We start from the raw sequence: 15,247 nt of genomic DNA, 5'->3' as shown, positions 1-15,247 counted from the left end.
AATCTATTTGATTACTTCAACATTCTTCTATCAACTGCCTAAGTAAATGCCCTCCATGGTAGATCTTTCTGGCATAAAACCAAATTATTTTTTGGACACCATGGTTTCATTCCTCACTCTTTGTTCCATAACCCTTTCCAACAATTTCATTGTATGAGTCATTAAAGTTATTCCTCGATAATTAATACAATTTTATAGTACGCCTCTGGGACAGTTATACTTTCCCTCCATTATTAAGTATTGTTCATTATTTTAAAATTTTATTGATTAAATTTGTTAGCAATTCTATTCCTTAGTTCATAAAATTCCATCGCCTTGTTATTACACATCTTTTAATGATCCTATTCAGCATTCCCGAATCATGTTCATCGTATTTAATTTCTTCTTCATTATAAAGTTCCCATTCAGAGGTAGTTGAAAATTCTTTCCATCTATGCATCTAGCATTTTCTCTAGCTTTGCTTACCACCTTCTTTGCTTCACTTTTTTTATTTTTATTTTTTATTTATTTTTTATATATATTTCAAAATCTTTTTCTTTTTTGTTTTTCTTTTTCTTTTGCCAAACTCGTAAAATTTCTAGTGATGAAATAATTGACTTGTGGTCCCCTCTACTATTGAGAAATAATTTATGATATCATGTTCACATTTTTAGTACTCCAAGCGGGTTGGTGAAATCACAACTCACTCAATCTCGCACAATCAGAAAAGATATTGGGTGGGCTGGACATACCAAGCCCAATCAAAAAAATTAATAATAAAATTAATAATTACTTTATTATTTTTTTCCCTAGTTATAATTACTTTATTATAAATAACAACAACAACAACAACAACCAAATAAAAAAAAAAAAGAGAGACTACATTCAGGACTGCACAATTTGATTCTCATCATGGGCATAGTATGATTCTCCACCAGCCTTGTTGGTGACTATCTGCTTCCATGCATCAACATGATCTAATCAATCCAGGACTGTCCCACCATCTTAGCCATGAAGCTATACTGGTCTGCAGCTTCATTGATCTGCATTGCAGGAATTAAAAGCCAAATCATTTTTATCTCCCTCAATAAATAAATTCACTCACGCACGCATTGCCCGACCTTCAACCTCCCCTTTGAGGAGGACGAGAACAACACTACTTGAGTATGAGGTTTTGTGGTGTCAAGGGCAAGTCATTGTCAAATAATGAAAACAAAAACAAAGTTGCTGAGATAGTATCAAAATCTAGTAGAATAGAGCACTTGCCACTTTCTGAGTCGGCATTCCTCCTCCATGTCCAGCTTTACGTTCAATGCGACCAATTATTGGATTAGTCTGGGGGCTTTTCTCCAAGCTTGTGCATAGAACATATTGCAATGTCTGGAAATTTGAAAAAATAGGATTATAACAAAACAAAATGAAATTAGCAATTGTACTTGACATGCATGCATAAAAACCAAAATATAAAATAGGAAACCACAAAGTAGACTGTGAATCCGTGAGCTTCCACACCGATATGAATTTCACAAAGCTCTTTCCATCCAACTCCCAATCAAAATTTCAAAATAACCAAAGAATCATGCTTCACCAAGAAGATTTTTCTAAAATCTGATCAATGGACTAAGAGGTATCAAACTCGTGATACTATTCAGCATCCTCTTTTTTCCCATATAGCATATCTGACAACCTTGATACCATATTATAATTCCGTACCTCTTAATTTCTTGCCCAAGCTCCAAATAAACAGAAAATGGTTGAATTTGTTTTCATATATTACAAAATGACACCCTTAGTATTGTACTCAATTAACTACTCCACTAAATACATTCCAGGTAGATAAGACTGTTGGGACAGAAAAAGCCCAAGAACATGGAGATCTAAGGGAAAGCCAATATAGAAAACACACGCAAACACAAGATATAGCGTGGTTCGGCCAAAGAATTTAATTAAAATTACAGAATTATCCATATGTTCTAATTAAGCAATTTTTCTCTCCGTATGTGGTTATTGCATCCAAAGGGACATAAGAAACTTAATTTTGTTGTGAGGATTATACGTGCAAAATTTTTCCTATATATTGAACTAATTTCAATTGCATCTCTGTATGCATTATTTCATGATTAAAATATCCATTTAAGTTCTGTTTCTTTTTTTCTTTTCTTTTTTTATGAAATAAATTCTTACATAAAATGATTATATATATATTGCTAATTTTCCATATTTTTTGAAGTATGTTCTTTTGTGTATTCTGGAGAGTTCTTCAGCCAACAAATTTTATTATTTTGACATGTCCTAATGGGCTTGAAGGTCACAAGGAGCAAAAGGATCTGCTTCCATTTGTTAAGCTTGTTGACAATTTTGATGCAAGTTATGATGCTATTGCAAACGACGATACTGTGTTCACTTTTTTGACTAATAAGGATGCTCTGAAAAATAAGTTAATCCGGGTAGATCTCAAAGAACCAAGTGCTTGGACAGATATTGGCGAAGAAGCCAAAAAGGACATGCTTGAATCGGCTGTGGCTGTTAATGGTAATCAAATTATTGTCTTTCACTTTACTGATGTGAAACATGTCCTGCAATTAAGAGACTTGCAAACGGCTTCCTTGATTGGTACAGTTTATGAGACTACTGCTCGGCAAAAAGATATTACGGTTTTTATTAGGTTTGCTAGCTTCGTTACTCCTGCCATTATTTATCAGTGCAACTTAGGGACCATGCTTCCAGATATAAAAGTATTCCGAGAAATTGTTATCCCTCAATTTGACCGCACAGATTTTCATGTTAACCAGGTAGATGCTTTGATACATTTAACATTTAGCATTAGAAATAGGTTGATTTTTTTTTTTTTCTTCCTTATATAGGTTGAGTTGGCTCTCTGTTTGGCGCTCGTTTGGTCATTTAATTTATTTAATAGCCTTTGCTTGTGGATTGACAGGACCCATCTTATCGTAAATTTCTTCAGACATGATCCTCATGCTTCAGTGCAAAATATATATATAAATATATATATTTTTACGATGGATATTACTTACAAAAAGCCAACCTTATATATTCTAATTGCAGGTCTTGTTAAAAGTGTAGGATTTCTTAATTTCTGTTACACGTAAGTACAACAAAAACAAAGCTTTTTTTCCAACTACTTGGGGTTGGAAAAATGAGTCCCATGTTTCCATTTCGCTCTATCTGCGGCTATGGCTTCAGTCAAACCACATGCTATCATATTCTTTTTTACTAACTCCCAACCACATTAACCTTGGTTTCCTCTTTCCCTAGTATTACCCTCAATGTAGACTATGTCACTCTTCCTATCACTCTTCAAAATAGAGGATCCACTTAAAAATTGTATTAAAGAATTTAACTGCAATTACGGAAGCAAGAAATCACAGACTACTCCAATCTTCCAATATTAATCATATGAAAGCAAACAACACGTGAGAAGCGAAACACGTAATTTCCAATCATTTATCGAGAAGAAGGAAATAAAAAACACTAAATTTCCATTCACAGAAAACTCACCGCTAAAAACTTCAGTGTGTGTAATGGCACGACCCGATCATCGTGATCAGCAGTCAATAACATGGTGGCTGGGTACTGAGAAGGCTGATCAGGAGATTTTTCCCATGGTCTCCTCACATTATGCAGTGGCGAGTACCTGAAAGAACAGTTGAACAAAAAAAAAATCAAGAATGAAGAACAGCCTACCAAGATAGAAAGAAAGAAGATAACATTGGATCATATAAACTATCCAGAGAACACCAAGCAAGAAAAAAAGCCAAAGCCAAAAATAAATGCTCATGAGACGACCCTGTCGAAAAATGGTAGAGAGATCACTTTCTAACAAAGATATAAACAAACACAGTTCTCCTTTTGTCAGTAAGGAGTAGCCCAAGAAGAATGAACAAGTTCCAGACATTAGATCAAGAAGGCAAATCTCATCAATAGTTATGCCAAAAATGCCATCAACATAGAAGTTAAAACTTAAAAGGGTTTAGACATCCATAATATCATTGCAACTTGCAATCCCTTTTGGTAAATAAGCTTATCTCTAATTTAAACCTCTTGCACTGAAGATATGGATCTATTTGAGTGGTTCTCGGAATGTACTTTCTCTCTCTCTCTTTCTAAACAAGAAATGACTTGTCCCAGTACACAAAAAATAAAATAAAAAGTAAAGTTGCTTCAGGAGGAGCCGAGGCGAATCATAGGAGAACCAAACACTGTAACTGCACAGATGCAGTTTTTTCTTTTGTTCCTTTTAATAACTAGAACTACGACCTTCCGCCCAACAATAAATTTCTTTTATTGGCTAGGTTTAATGAGCTTATGTTCCGCCCTATAAAAAATTTCTTTTATTGGCTAGGTTAAATGAGCTCAACATAAACCAATCATTTTATAGAAATAAATTAGTGTATCTTATATGTAATTAAAAGAACAGGGGTCCTTACATGATGCAGTACTTGAGAAATTGGGCTGTTAAGTGTGAGAACCCAGGTCAAGTCTGAGGACAATCACTTTTATAAATAATAACAAAACCCAGTCTGTCAGAGCACTTGTTTAACAGGAACAAATACGTAGTAATGACCTTTCATCTAATAAGAAAAACTACTCAAATTGTATCCAAGTCAATCACATGTTAGAAAATAATAATCCAAATCAAATATATTTAGAATACCCCATCCCCTCAATACACAATCCCCATAAAATTGGTGGTTGGGATTGCAGGATTAGTCGGAATCTAGAACTTAAGGTATTATGTTACAAAAAATTGAAGCTTTTACATTCAGGGAGAAGATGCAGCAAGATACTGTAAAGAACATAAAAATTACTCACTTGACTAGCCAATGAAACTCTTCCTTCTTATCTGAACAGCCAACCTCAAATGTGCATAAAGAACCTATAAAAAGAGGCCGAAATCAGAAATAGGTAAAAAAATTATACCAAGTGAACCTAAGAACATGTTTACCAAGAATATATTTAAAAAGAAAAACAAGAACATAGGCAAACCCATGGTGAACTTGTGGAATCTAAGCATATCCATAACACCAACATGAGCAAGTGCACAGCCAAAAAGATCGGGTCTCTGCAACCACAGAATTTAGCAATTAAGCGCATAAACACAAAATAACAAAAATTATGGATGAAATAAGAAATGTGACCATGAATTAACCAACAATGCCATACTTGATTGATGCAAGCCCCAACAAGAAGCCCACCATGGCTTCCACCTTCAATACACAACTTTCTGGGCTGGGTATAACCAGCAGAGACAAGATATTCAGCAGCAGAAATGAAATCATCAAATGAATTCTGTTTTTGTGCGCAGGAACCAGCTTTATGCCATTCTTCTCCATACTCTCCACCACCACGAATGTTTGCAATGCAGAAAATAGCACCTAAATGCCTTAAAAGTACAATACGAATACTGCTGAATGATGATTTAACACTGAAGTTAAATCCACCATATCCATATAACAAACACGGGTGTGATCCATCCAGAAGAATGTTTTTTCTACTCACTATAAACATAGGTATTCGAGTACCATCCTTACTATGAAAGAATACCTGGCAATAAAAATAAAAAAATTAAAAATTAAGAAGACAGACATAGGACACAAGCTTTGGCAAACTCAAAGACGCCCTTCCCCAAAGCTCCAAACGATCATACAAAGCATTTCTATAGCGAGTGTAAAGCAACAACTTTTCCCCCTCAATGAGTAGGATAATAGAGAACATATGGAAATTCTATGAAAAATGACAAGACAAAGGCAGAATTTGCCAACACGTGGAGGAAAAAACAAGTAAAGAAATAGTACACCGTAGCAATACAAAAATAAAAATAAATAAAATAAAATCAACTATATAGGGTGTCTGACTATAAAATAAAACAATAGATACCACATAGTACTAACTAAATCAACCAGTGTAAACATGTCTCTATTGCCTGATTAAATCCAACAAGGGTTAACTCCCAACAGGGATCATATCATCCCAATAAAATATTAAGAAATCCAACACTTTTTTTTTTTTTTTTTCTTTTTCTTTTGTTTTAATTTATTTTCTCTACTTTTGCATAAATGTGTGTCTATAAGAAACTAAGTGGGTACGTGCAAAAGCTAAAAAAATTGAAGGATGTAAATTAAATTGCACTGGAGATAGACATAGAAATGGAGTAGGGATAATTATAGATAAGAATTTAAAAGAAGATGAGGAAACCGTTATTAGAAAAGAAGATAGAATAAGATTAGTAAAACTCGTATCTGGAGGAAATATAATTGTTATGACAAACTCATCAAACCCAATAATAAATCAAAAAACACAATAGAAAAGTAATCACACCACACACAAAGATCACAAAGATTTAGCATGATTCAGCAAAGTCTACATCCACAGTAGAGATCCGGCGAAAGTGTTCATGCGAAAAATAGAAGATTACAAGTTTCAACCCCCCACTCTCTCTCTCTCTGTGCGATTTTCAGTGTCTCAATATTTTCCACTCCAAACCCTAAGCACCCTTCTATATCAGGCTACCAGAGAGTATTAAATAGGGTTCACAGCCCGCAAACAAAAAATTGGGTCAAAACATCCAATGGGTCATCGTGTCGCAATGCAACCCGACACCAACTTCGGGCAACAACATCACAATCGTTAAAAAAGTAAGTGCTTATGCATCCCAAGTATTAGATGAAAATATTAAAATACAATTTTGGTAACATATGGACAAATTAAACTAAGGGATGCCTGAAGGAGAAAAGGTGTATATAGGAGGGACTTTAATGGGCATGTAGGAAGAGGTGGGAGTATATTAGATGGTACCGGTGGACATGGATTTGGAGATAGATATGATGCAGGGAGGCTACCTTATATTTTGCGGTAGCATATAATCTTAGAATTAGAAATTTCTATTTTAAAGAAATAGATGAACACTTAATCACCATCAAAAGTGGATCAAATATGAGTCAAATCGATTTCTTCTTAACTGAAAAGATTCTAAAGCAGTGAGGCTCTAGATATCAAATGGTGAATCGAGATCAAGCTGTTCCTTCCCAACCATCTACTCAGGTTCAACATCACAACATAGGCTTTTTGTTTTAGATTTATATATATAAGGACAACCTAAGAGGAGAAAGAGAATTTTAACCTAAGGTCTAGGTGGTGGAATTTAAGAGGGGAGAAAGCAGAATTACTATTATTATTATTATTATTTATAAATAAATAAATAAGATGTTAAAAGAATCAATATGGACTGTAGAAGATGAAACAAACTTAATGTGGAATATAATGACTACATGTATGAAAAGAGTTGCAAAAGAAGTCATAGGGGAATAAAAAAGAACGAGATCATTATTTAAGGAAACTTGGTGGTGGAATGAACAAGTTCAAAAGTTGTAAAAACCAAACGGGAATGCTATAAAGTTTGGCCAAAAACTAAAAATAGTGAAACCTTTGAAAAATATAAAAAGGAAACTAACAAAGTTAAAAAAAAAAAAAAAAAAAAGTAGTAAGTGAAGCAAAACATAAAGCATAAGACAATTTCTATTCTAAACTAGACACAAAAGAAGGGGAGAAGAATATATATAACCTTGCAAAACTAAGGGAGAGGAAAACTATAGATTTTAGCCAAATTAAATGTATTATGAGTGAAGATTCACGGGGTTTAGTGCAAGACAATGAAAATAAAGAAATATGGAAAAGTTATTTTGAGAAATTGCTAAATGAAAACTATAAAGGACGTTTAGGCTTGGAGATAGTTGTTAAAGGCGCATCGGGCACCGGGCGCATCAAGGCGCAGCTTTAGCGCCTTACATGCACCCAGGTGAGGCGAGTTTGGATAGGTGCACGCATATAAGCCGCTTAGATGAATATAGTGGCCTTAGAGATAAGGTATTTTTCTGTAGGGTCAAGGAGTGGGAGGTTAGAAATGCCTTACAGAAGATGAGATCTGGAAGGGCTTCAGGCCCGATGACGATCCTATTGAGGTTTGGAAGTGTCTAGCAAAAGTTGGCTTGTCGTAGTTAACAAAATTGTTTAATAATAAAAATTATAAAAAAAGAAAAAAGAAAAAAGAGGATGCCTGATTAGTGGCGCAAAAGTATCTTACTGCCTATATATATAAATAAAATAAAATAAAAAAAGTGACATATAAAGTTGTAATAATTATCATGATATTAAATTAATGAATCACACTATGAAACTTTGGCAGAGAGTGATTGAACAACGCCTAGGACGAGAATCTTAAGTGTCAGAAAATCAATTTGGATTCATGTCAGGAGGGTCAACGATGGAGGCTATTTAGTTATCGAGGACACTAATGAAAATATATAGAGAGAATATGAGCATATGATTTTTATTTATTTGGAGAAAGCTTATGATAAAATACCTAGAGATCTAATATGGAGGGTTTTAGAAAAGAAAGGAGCTATAGAGGGATGCATTGATACAATAACAGACATGTTTTTTCATGGTTGCAAGACTATAGTTAGAACACCTGTAGGGAAAACGAGTGAAATCCAAATCATTGTAGGCTTACATCAAGGGTCAGCATTAAGCCCACACCTTTTTGCCTTAATTATGGATGAGCTGACAAGACACGTCCAAGATGAGATTCCATAGTGTATGCTACCTAGTAGGCACGGACCTAAAGAAGAGTCCGTGGGGCTTGCCCCCAATGAATTTTTTTTTCAGTATTTTATGTTAGTATTTTTTCCCTTTATGAATTATATAACTATGAAATTTTAATGCTGCCCACCCTTAAAAAAAAAAAAATTTTAAAATAAAAAATAAAAAATCACTTTTGACCCCGTCACACAATTTCCTAGGTCCGTCCTTGGCATCAAGTCTATTGTGTGATAGGCGTATCCCCTTAAGAACAAAAAGGAAGTTCTACCGAACCGCAATTAGACCAGCCACTTTATGGCACAGTTGGTCAACTAGGAAACAACATATGCATAAAGTGAGTGTGGTGGAAATGCAAATGCTGAGAAAAGTGAGTGCGGCGAAAATGCGATTGTTGAGATGGATTTGTGGTACGACTAGAAATACTAGAATTAGAAATGATCACATTCAAGAGATGGTTGGAGTATCACCAAATGGAGGTAAAATAAGTGAAAATAGGTTAAGACCAGTTTGGATATGTGCAAAGAAGACCTTTAAATGCGCCATTTATGAGCAGTGACATAGTCTACATTAATGTAATACTAGGGAAAGAGGAGACCAAGGTTAACACGGGTAGAGTTAGTAAAGAATAGTATGATAGAATATGGTTTGACTGAGGATATGACCGCAGATAGAGCGGAATGGACACATGGGATTCATGTTGCCGACCCTAAGTAGTTGGAAAGAGGTCTTCGCTGCTGTTCTACTTTTCTGCAAGAGAAATTAAAAAATCCTACACTTTTTAGGACAATGGTAACAAGACCAGCAATTAGAATATATGAGGTTGGGTGTTTTTAAGTAAGATCCATCGTGAAAAAAAAGAAAAAAAAAAAAAAAAAGAAATTGCACTGAACCATGAGGATCATCTCTGAAGAAATTTACGATCAGATGGGTCCTGTAAATCCACAAGCAAAGGCTAGTAAATAAATTAAACATCCAAACGAACAATAAACAGAGAACCAACTCAACATATGTAAGAAAAAAATAAAATAAAATAAAATCAACCTGTTTCTAATGCTAAATGTTGAAAGTATCAAAGCATCTACCTGGTTAACAAGAAAATCTGTGCGGTCAAATTGAGGGATAACAAGTTCTCGGAATACTTTCATATCTGGAAGCTCGGTCCCTAAGTTGCACTGATAAATAATGGCTGGAGTAAGGAAGTTAGCAAACTTAATAAAAACCGTACTATCTTTTCGCCGAGCAGATATCTCATAAACTGTGCCGATGTCAATGGGTAAATGATGCAGCAAGGAACCCGTTTGCAAGTCTCTTAATTGCAGGACATTTTTCACATCACTCAAGTAACAGACAATAATTTGATTACCATTAACAGCCACAGCAGATTCAAGCACGTCCTTTTCGGCTTCTTGGACAACATCTGTCCAAGAACTTGGTTCCTTGAGATCTACCCGGATTAACTTGTTTTTCGGAGCATCCTTATTAGTCAGAAAAGTGAACACAGTATCGTCATTTGCAATAGCATCATAACTTGCATCAAAATTGTCAACAAGCTTAACAAATGGAAGCAGGTCCTTTTGCCCCTTGTGACCTTCAAGCCCATTAGGAAGTGTAGACATGTCACAATAATAAAATTTGTTCTCTGAAACACTCTCTGTACAATACAAAAGAACATACTGCAAAAAATAGGGAAAATTAGAAATATATATATATATATAATCATTTATGTAAGAATTTATTTCATAAAAAATAAAAAAAGGAACAAAAATCAGTTGGATATTCAGGCAATCATGAAATAATGCAAACAGTGATGCAAATAAAATTAGTTCAATATATAGGAAAACATTTGCACATATAATCCTCACGACATGATAATGTTTCTTATGTCGATCCCTTTGGATGCAATAACCACATATCTAGAGAAAAGTTACCTAATTATGTCCCTCGTATTAAACATCCAATTCCAGCAACGAGGACACTTCTTATTCAGCCCCATCAACTATACTTTTCCTGACACAGATATCTATAAGTTTCCTAAAGAGCATAATGCTCCTCGTGTTTGCTCCAAACTGTCATCACCAGCCTCATACTATAAACTAATTTTAAAAATACTGAATTCTACCAATGTCCTTGTTTGGTCATCCATATCAATCATTTTATAAGAACTTAACCAAAATTTTCTATCATCTGCTCACAAAGAATCACACTCATGCCACAGTATATTTAGGATCATTAGTAGCCTCAAACTATATGCCACAGATTACGTAAAACCAGTAGATCTTATGTATCTAGAACAAGATTAGAAGAAGAAAGAAAATTTTGTAGAACTTAGAAAGATGATCAAAGGGCTGATTAAGGCCCAAAAATAAACAAAATGGAGATATCTGCCTTCGTTATAAAGCTTGCCAAAACTATAAACAATATTGAGTTCTAACTTCTAAGATGCTAACCTAGGAGTTAATGACACAAATTAGTCTCTATATCTCTCTCTCACGCACAGACAAAACTAAAACTTGAGCGATAACAAAGACAGCAAAATCACAAGAGGGAAGGTCCGAATTCAGTAATTAAAATGCTGCAGGCATGGTTAGGGTGGGGGACAGCTGCACAGTTCCGAAAAGAATTTTAATGATTAATGCCAGTCAGCACATGAAGTGTTGGAAATTGTGTCTCAAATTCCTATTCTGATTAGGTTTCTATTTTAGAGTTATATTCTGTAAGGAAATTTTTTATTAAGCAAGTAATCCTAGTCCAACAAGGAATTGGATTTTGAACTCTATAAATAGATACCTAGGTTATAGGTTGAGCCTCATGAGAGTGAGAGAGATGTTGTCTCATGAGGGAGTTGATGGGTAGAATAGGAAAAACACCGGTAACACAAGTAGCGAGGAGACAGGCTCGTGGAGCGGTACATGGTGAAAAGACATGTATGTGGTGTTGGTGCCATATTGTTGTAATATCTTTACAAATCATAGTGGAATCTTTTCTCATCCATGGATGTAGCCCTGAGTTTGGGTGAACCATGTATATCTTATGTTTGTGTGTGAATGCTTTGTTGGCTTTCTTTGAACTATTTGTTATTTGCGCTTCCGCTGCCCCAACAGGAAGGAATGCTACAGAAATGAAATAAGCTTCAAATTCCAATATGGAATATTACTTCATCCGATTTACAAAATAATTTATGGCAGCACTGATCTAACTGGGATTAAGCTAAGCAAGATATGAATTACTCTAAAATTTATACATTATTCTTTTCATCATAGGAAATGGATTATTCACTGAATTACGAGAATAAAAGAGAGAGAGCTGAATTACAAGTACAAAAGAGAGAGTTCTCAACTAAAAAAAAAAAAAGAAAAAGAAAAAGACGCAAGACAAATGTATATCCTCAGACTACAAAATTGACATATGCACTAAGAAATGCCTTTATCAAAGCCTTCCTGCATTAAATCACAAAACTAGATGACACATGGCAGCTCCACAACTATCTTTAGTCCAATTGTTAAATTAATGCTAATTAAACTCAACTCAACAAAGCCTTACATAAATACTTTAGGTGGGCTACATAAATCAACAAATTCCTAAGGAATTATAATCCTTGTCCAACAAGGAATCGAGTTTGGAACTCTATAAACAAGCTCCTAGGTTACGGGTTGAGACTTGGGAGATTGAAGAGATGTAGTCTCATGAGAGAGTTGATGGGTAGAGGTAGTTTGTGGGTTGGTAGAGTAGAAAAAATACCAATGGTCAACTCGTGGAGTGATACATGGTGAAAAGGCATGTATATCATGTTGGTACTCAACGATTAAAATATTGCCAAGAATCACGGTGGAATCTCGTGGATGTAGACCACTTCCGATCGAACTAGTTATATCTTGTGTTTTTGTGTGATTGCTTTCTTGACTTTCATTGGATCTTGTTATTCGCGCATTTAAAGAAGCCATAGAGTGTAAAATCAGAAAGAAAAAAAAAGCAGCAAAAAAGGATTACTACAATAATTTCCTACAAAGATATCATGAAATTGAATATAAAATTGTCAATAATGGCAAGTTAGAAAGCTTGTTACCTTCCCATCCTCTGTTACTTTTGCTGAATACAAGCTCTTCGGGTAGTCAGGATCCTTCCAACATAAAATATCTTCAGACTGATCGGTTCCGACTAAATGATAGTACAGCTGATGATTTAAGACAGTACTAGTCTCCATCCCAGCCTCCAATTTTTCTCCCTCCCTACAGAAACCAAAGCTACATACATCACAAACAGATCTCTGTGTGTGGAGTGAAAACAAAGATTAAACAAAGAGTTGGTGCAACAGAATTAGAATAACATGATGCCACCAATGGGTCAATGGCCTAGTGGTATCAGCCCCTTACCTCCCAAACGGAGGTCAGGGGTTCAAGCCTCAGTGGAGGCATGCGTGTGTGAGTACCAACTATGAAAAAAAAACACGATGCCAAATGTGAAGATTACACTTCCCAAACCAGAATAGGTAGACTACAGCTGAATATTTGGAAAACTATTATGTAACATAGTATATTGTTCTTCGTGTAATGTATCATTATTTATCAACTGATATATGAGAAATATATTATATCAATATATCTGTTATTTTCCCATAACATTTGCGGGAAAGCTAGATTTTATTATTTCTCAAAGTTTTTCACGCATGCTGAGTTGGGCAAAGATTGACAACTTTGGCACTGGGTAGTGCATCATAGAGTCCTCAATTGCATTTATGCTTACTCGGGAGCTGGAAAGGTAGAGTAGAAAAAACCCTTGCTATCATGCGTCCAGCTAATAATGGCAAACTTAACCTGAAAGAACATAGATATATAACTATGTTTGTGCATATATATAAACCCAAAAGGGTCATACCTGGAAAGAAGAATGTGCATATATATTTAAAACCCAGAAAATAAATTCATAGTTTCATGAATACGTACCCATGACAGGGTGTCAGGCTCAACTGTCTTGTTGTCAACCCGCATAACTTTGATTGTGACCCAATCACTGCCACTAAAACTAAGAGCGTATGCCAAATACTTAGCATCTACACTAACAGCAAATGTATTCAATGAGACTGATCCATCCTCACTGAGCTCATTTGGATCGAGTAAAACCTCTGCCTTTCCATCCAAACTATCCTGAAAGAAAATTATTCAATGAATTCATTAATTTACAAATGAAAAAATAAAAAAGTCTTTTAAAATAATTATACTATACCTGCACGTAGAGCACTGCTTGGGGCTGAAGACCAGTGTTATGGAAGTAAAAGTATTTGTCCCCTCGCCTGAATGGAGTTCCATAGGTCGGATTATCTAATAGCTTTGTGATCTTCTCTCGGAGCTTTTCCCTGGCGTCACACGTTTTAAGCACCGATTCAGTCAAATTCATCTGCTTCTGAACAAACTCTTTAACCTCTTCCGCATCAGGATTTTCAAGCCTAAGCACGACAATCAAATCAATATCTATCAAATTCTCCCAAACGCCTGTAAATAACCCCTGTTTGTTTGAAGAGAATACATTTCCAGGAAACCAGAAACAAATTCCTAATCGTGAAGAGTTTTAGACATGGACAAATGATAAATTATTGACATTTGCGATATTACGACAACAGAAGCACTAAAAAAAATTTACTTTCTTTCCAAACAAAAGGGACACTAAACAATCAGATTTTTCGAAAAACTGGTTGCTTCAACACAAAACATTTCCATGAAAAAAACCGCTATTGCAAAACACTGAGGTAATTGAATTGACTATTGTTTACCATCGATAAGGATCGGGGACGTCAACGCCGTGATAGTTATCGACGACGGATTCGTCTCTGCGAACTGTTGGATACTGCAATGGCAAGTCCATGGCGAAAATCGAACACGTTCTTGGTTTGAGGAGAGAGAGGGGGGCCTGAATGAGAGAATTTTGAGTATTTAAAGTAAGGGTGGTGCGAAGAGAGAGAGTTTTATAGGGAGGCGTTTGAGTTTGAGGGAAGATAATTACGTGAGTGATTGGCGAATGGTTTCTGTGGTTGTGTGAGCCCGATACAGAAGCGACGGAGTTGAGTGTGGGTAAACTGTAACGACTCTAAAATGATAACAGTCATAAAAAAAAAATAATAATAATAAAATAAAATTTTGACATGAACCTGCTAAAAAGTTTTAGCAACCTATATAAAAAAAAAAATTAATAGTCTCACTTATTCGTAAATTAATCTATTACCTCCCAACGTACAAGGTAAATAATATAAAATATTTTCAAAATAATAATATACATATAAAAAGATCGTTCCTCTAATTCCTTCAAAAATATATATATATATATATGAAAGTGTCAATCACTGCCTAGTCCCATATTCCTTTACAAGGAACATATCCTATTTACATCAATTTATAGCCCATGAAATATAACTGAAATCAAAAGTTCATAATTTACAACATTATACAAATTATATTAAAATTTTACAGAATAGTCAAGATTTTCATTTATAAAATATTAAAGTTCTAAAATAAAAAATAGTAAAATATAAATCTCCAATCCCGTCTAATCTTATGGTGGATGGTCGTTCACTACCTCCTTTTCGTGTTCGAAAAAATATTAATAATAAAGGGGTGAGCACAATGGCTCAGTATGAGGTGCCTAAGACACATCTCTTGTG

The 15,247-nt window shown here is 34.9% G+C and overlaps 1 protein-coding gene across 1 annotated transcript; it reads right to left on the bottom strand.

Annotated features, from left to right (window-relative positions):
• Positions 1 to 749: 749 nt before the first annotated feature.
• On the bottom strand, positions 750 to 14,600 carry LOC132276375 (uncharacterized). The gene is made up of 12 exons (XM_059777778.1): positions 14,363 to 14,600; positions 13,819 to 14,038; positions 13,539 to 13,739; positions 13,339 to 13,409; positions 12,662 to 12,824; positions 9,681 to 10,271; positions 5,164 to 5,544; positions 4,987 to 5,062; positions 4,813 to 4,876; positions 3,499 to 3,634; positions 1,246 to 1,359; positions 750 to 1,022 (listed from the first exon to the last, which is right to left on the bottom strand). Exons 1-12 carry the CDS (start codon positions 14,452 to 14,454, stop codon positions 957 to 959), a joined length of 2,175 nt encoding a protein of 724 aa, XP_059633761.1. The 5' UTR covers positions 14,455 to 14,600; the 3' UTR covers positions 750 to 956.
• Positions 14,601 to 15,247: the final 647 nt, after the last annotated feature.

This window comes from Cornus florida, unplaced genomic scaffold (assembly GCF_030987335.1).
Source record: "Cornus florida cultivar Cherokee Brave unplaced genomic scaffold, ASM3098733v1 CherokeeBrave_3.0.0_Hap2_Chr10, whole genome shotgun sequence".
Classification (NCBI taxonomy): domain Eukaryota; kingdom Viridiplantae; phylum Streptophyta; class Magnoliopsida; order Cornales; family Cornaceae; genus Cornus; species Cornus florida.
Note: the sequence above shows the minus strand (reverse complement) of the source record. Positions and strands in the feature narration are given on the sequence as shown.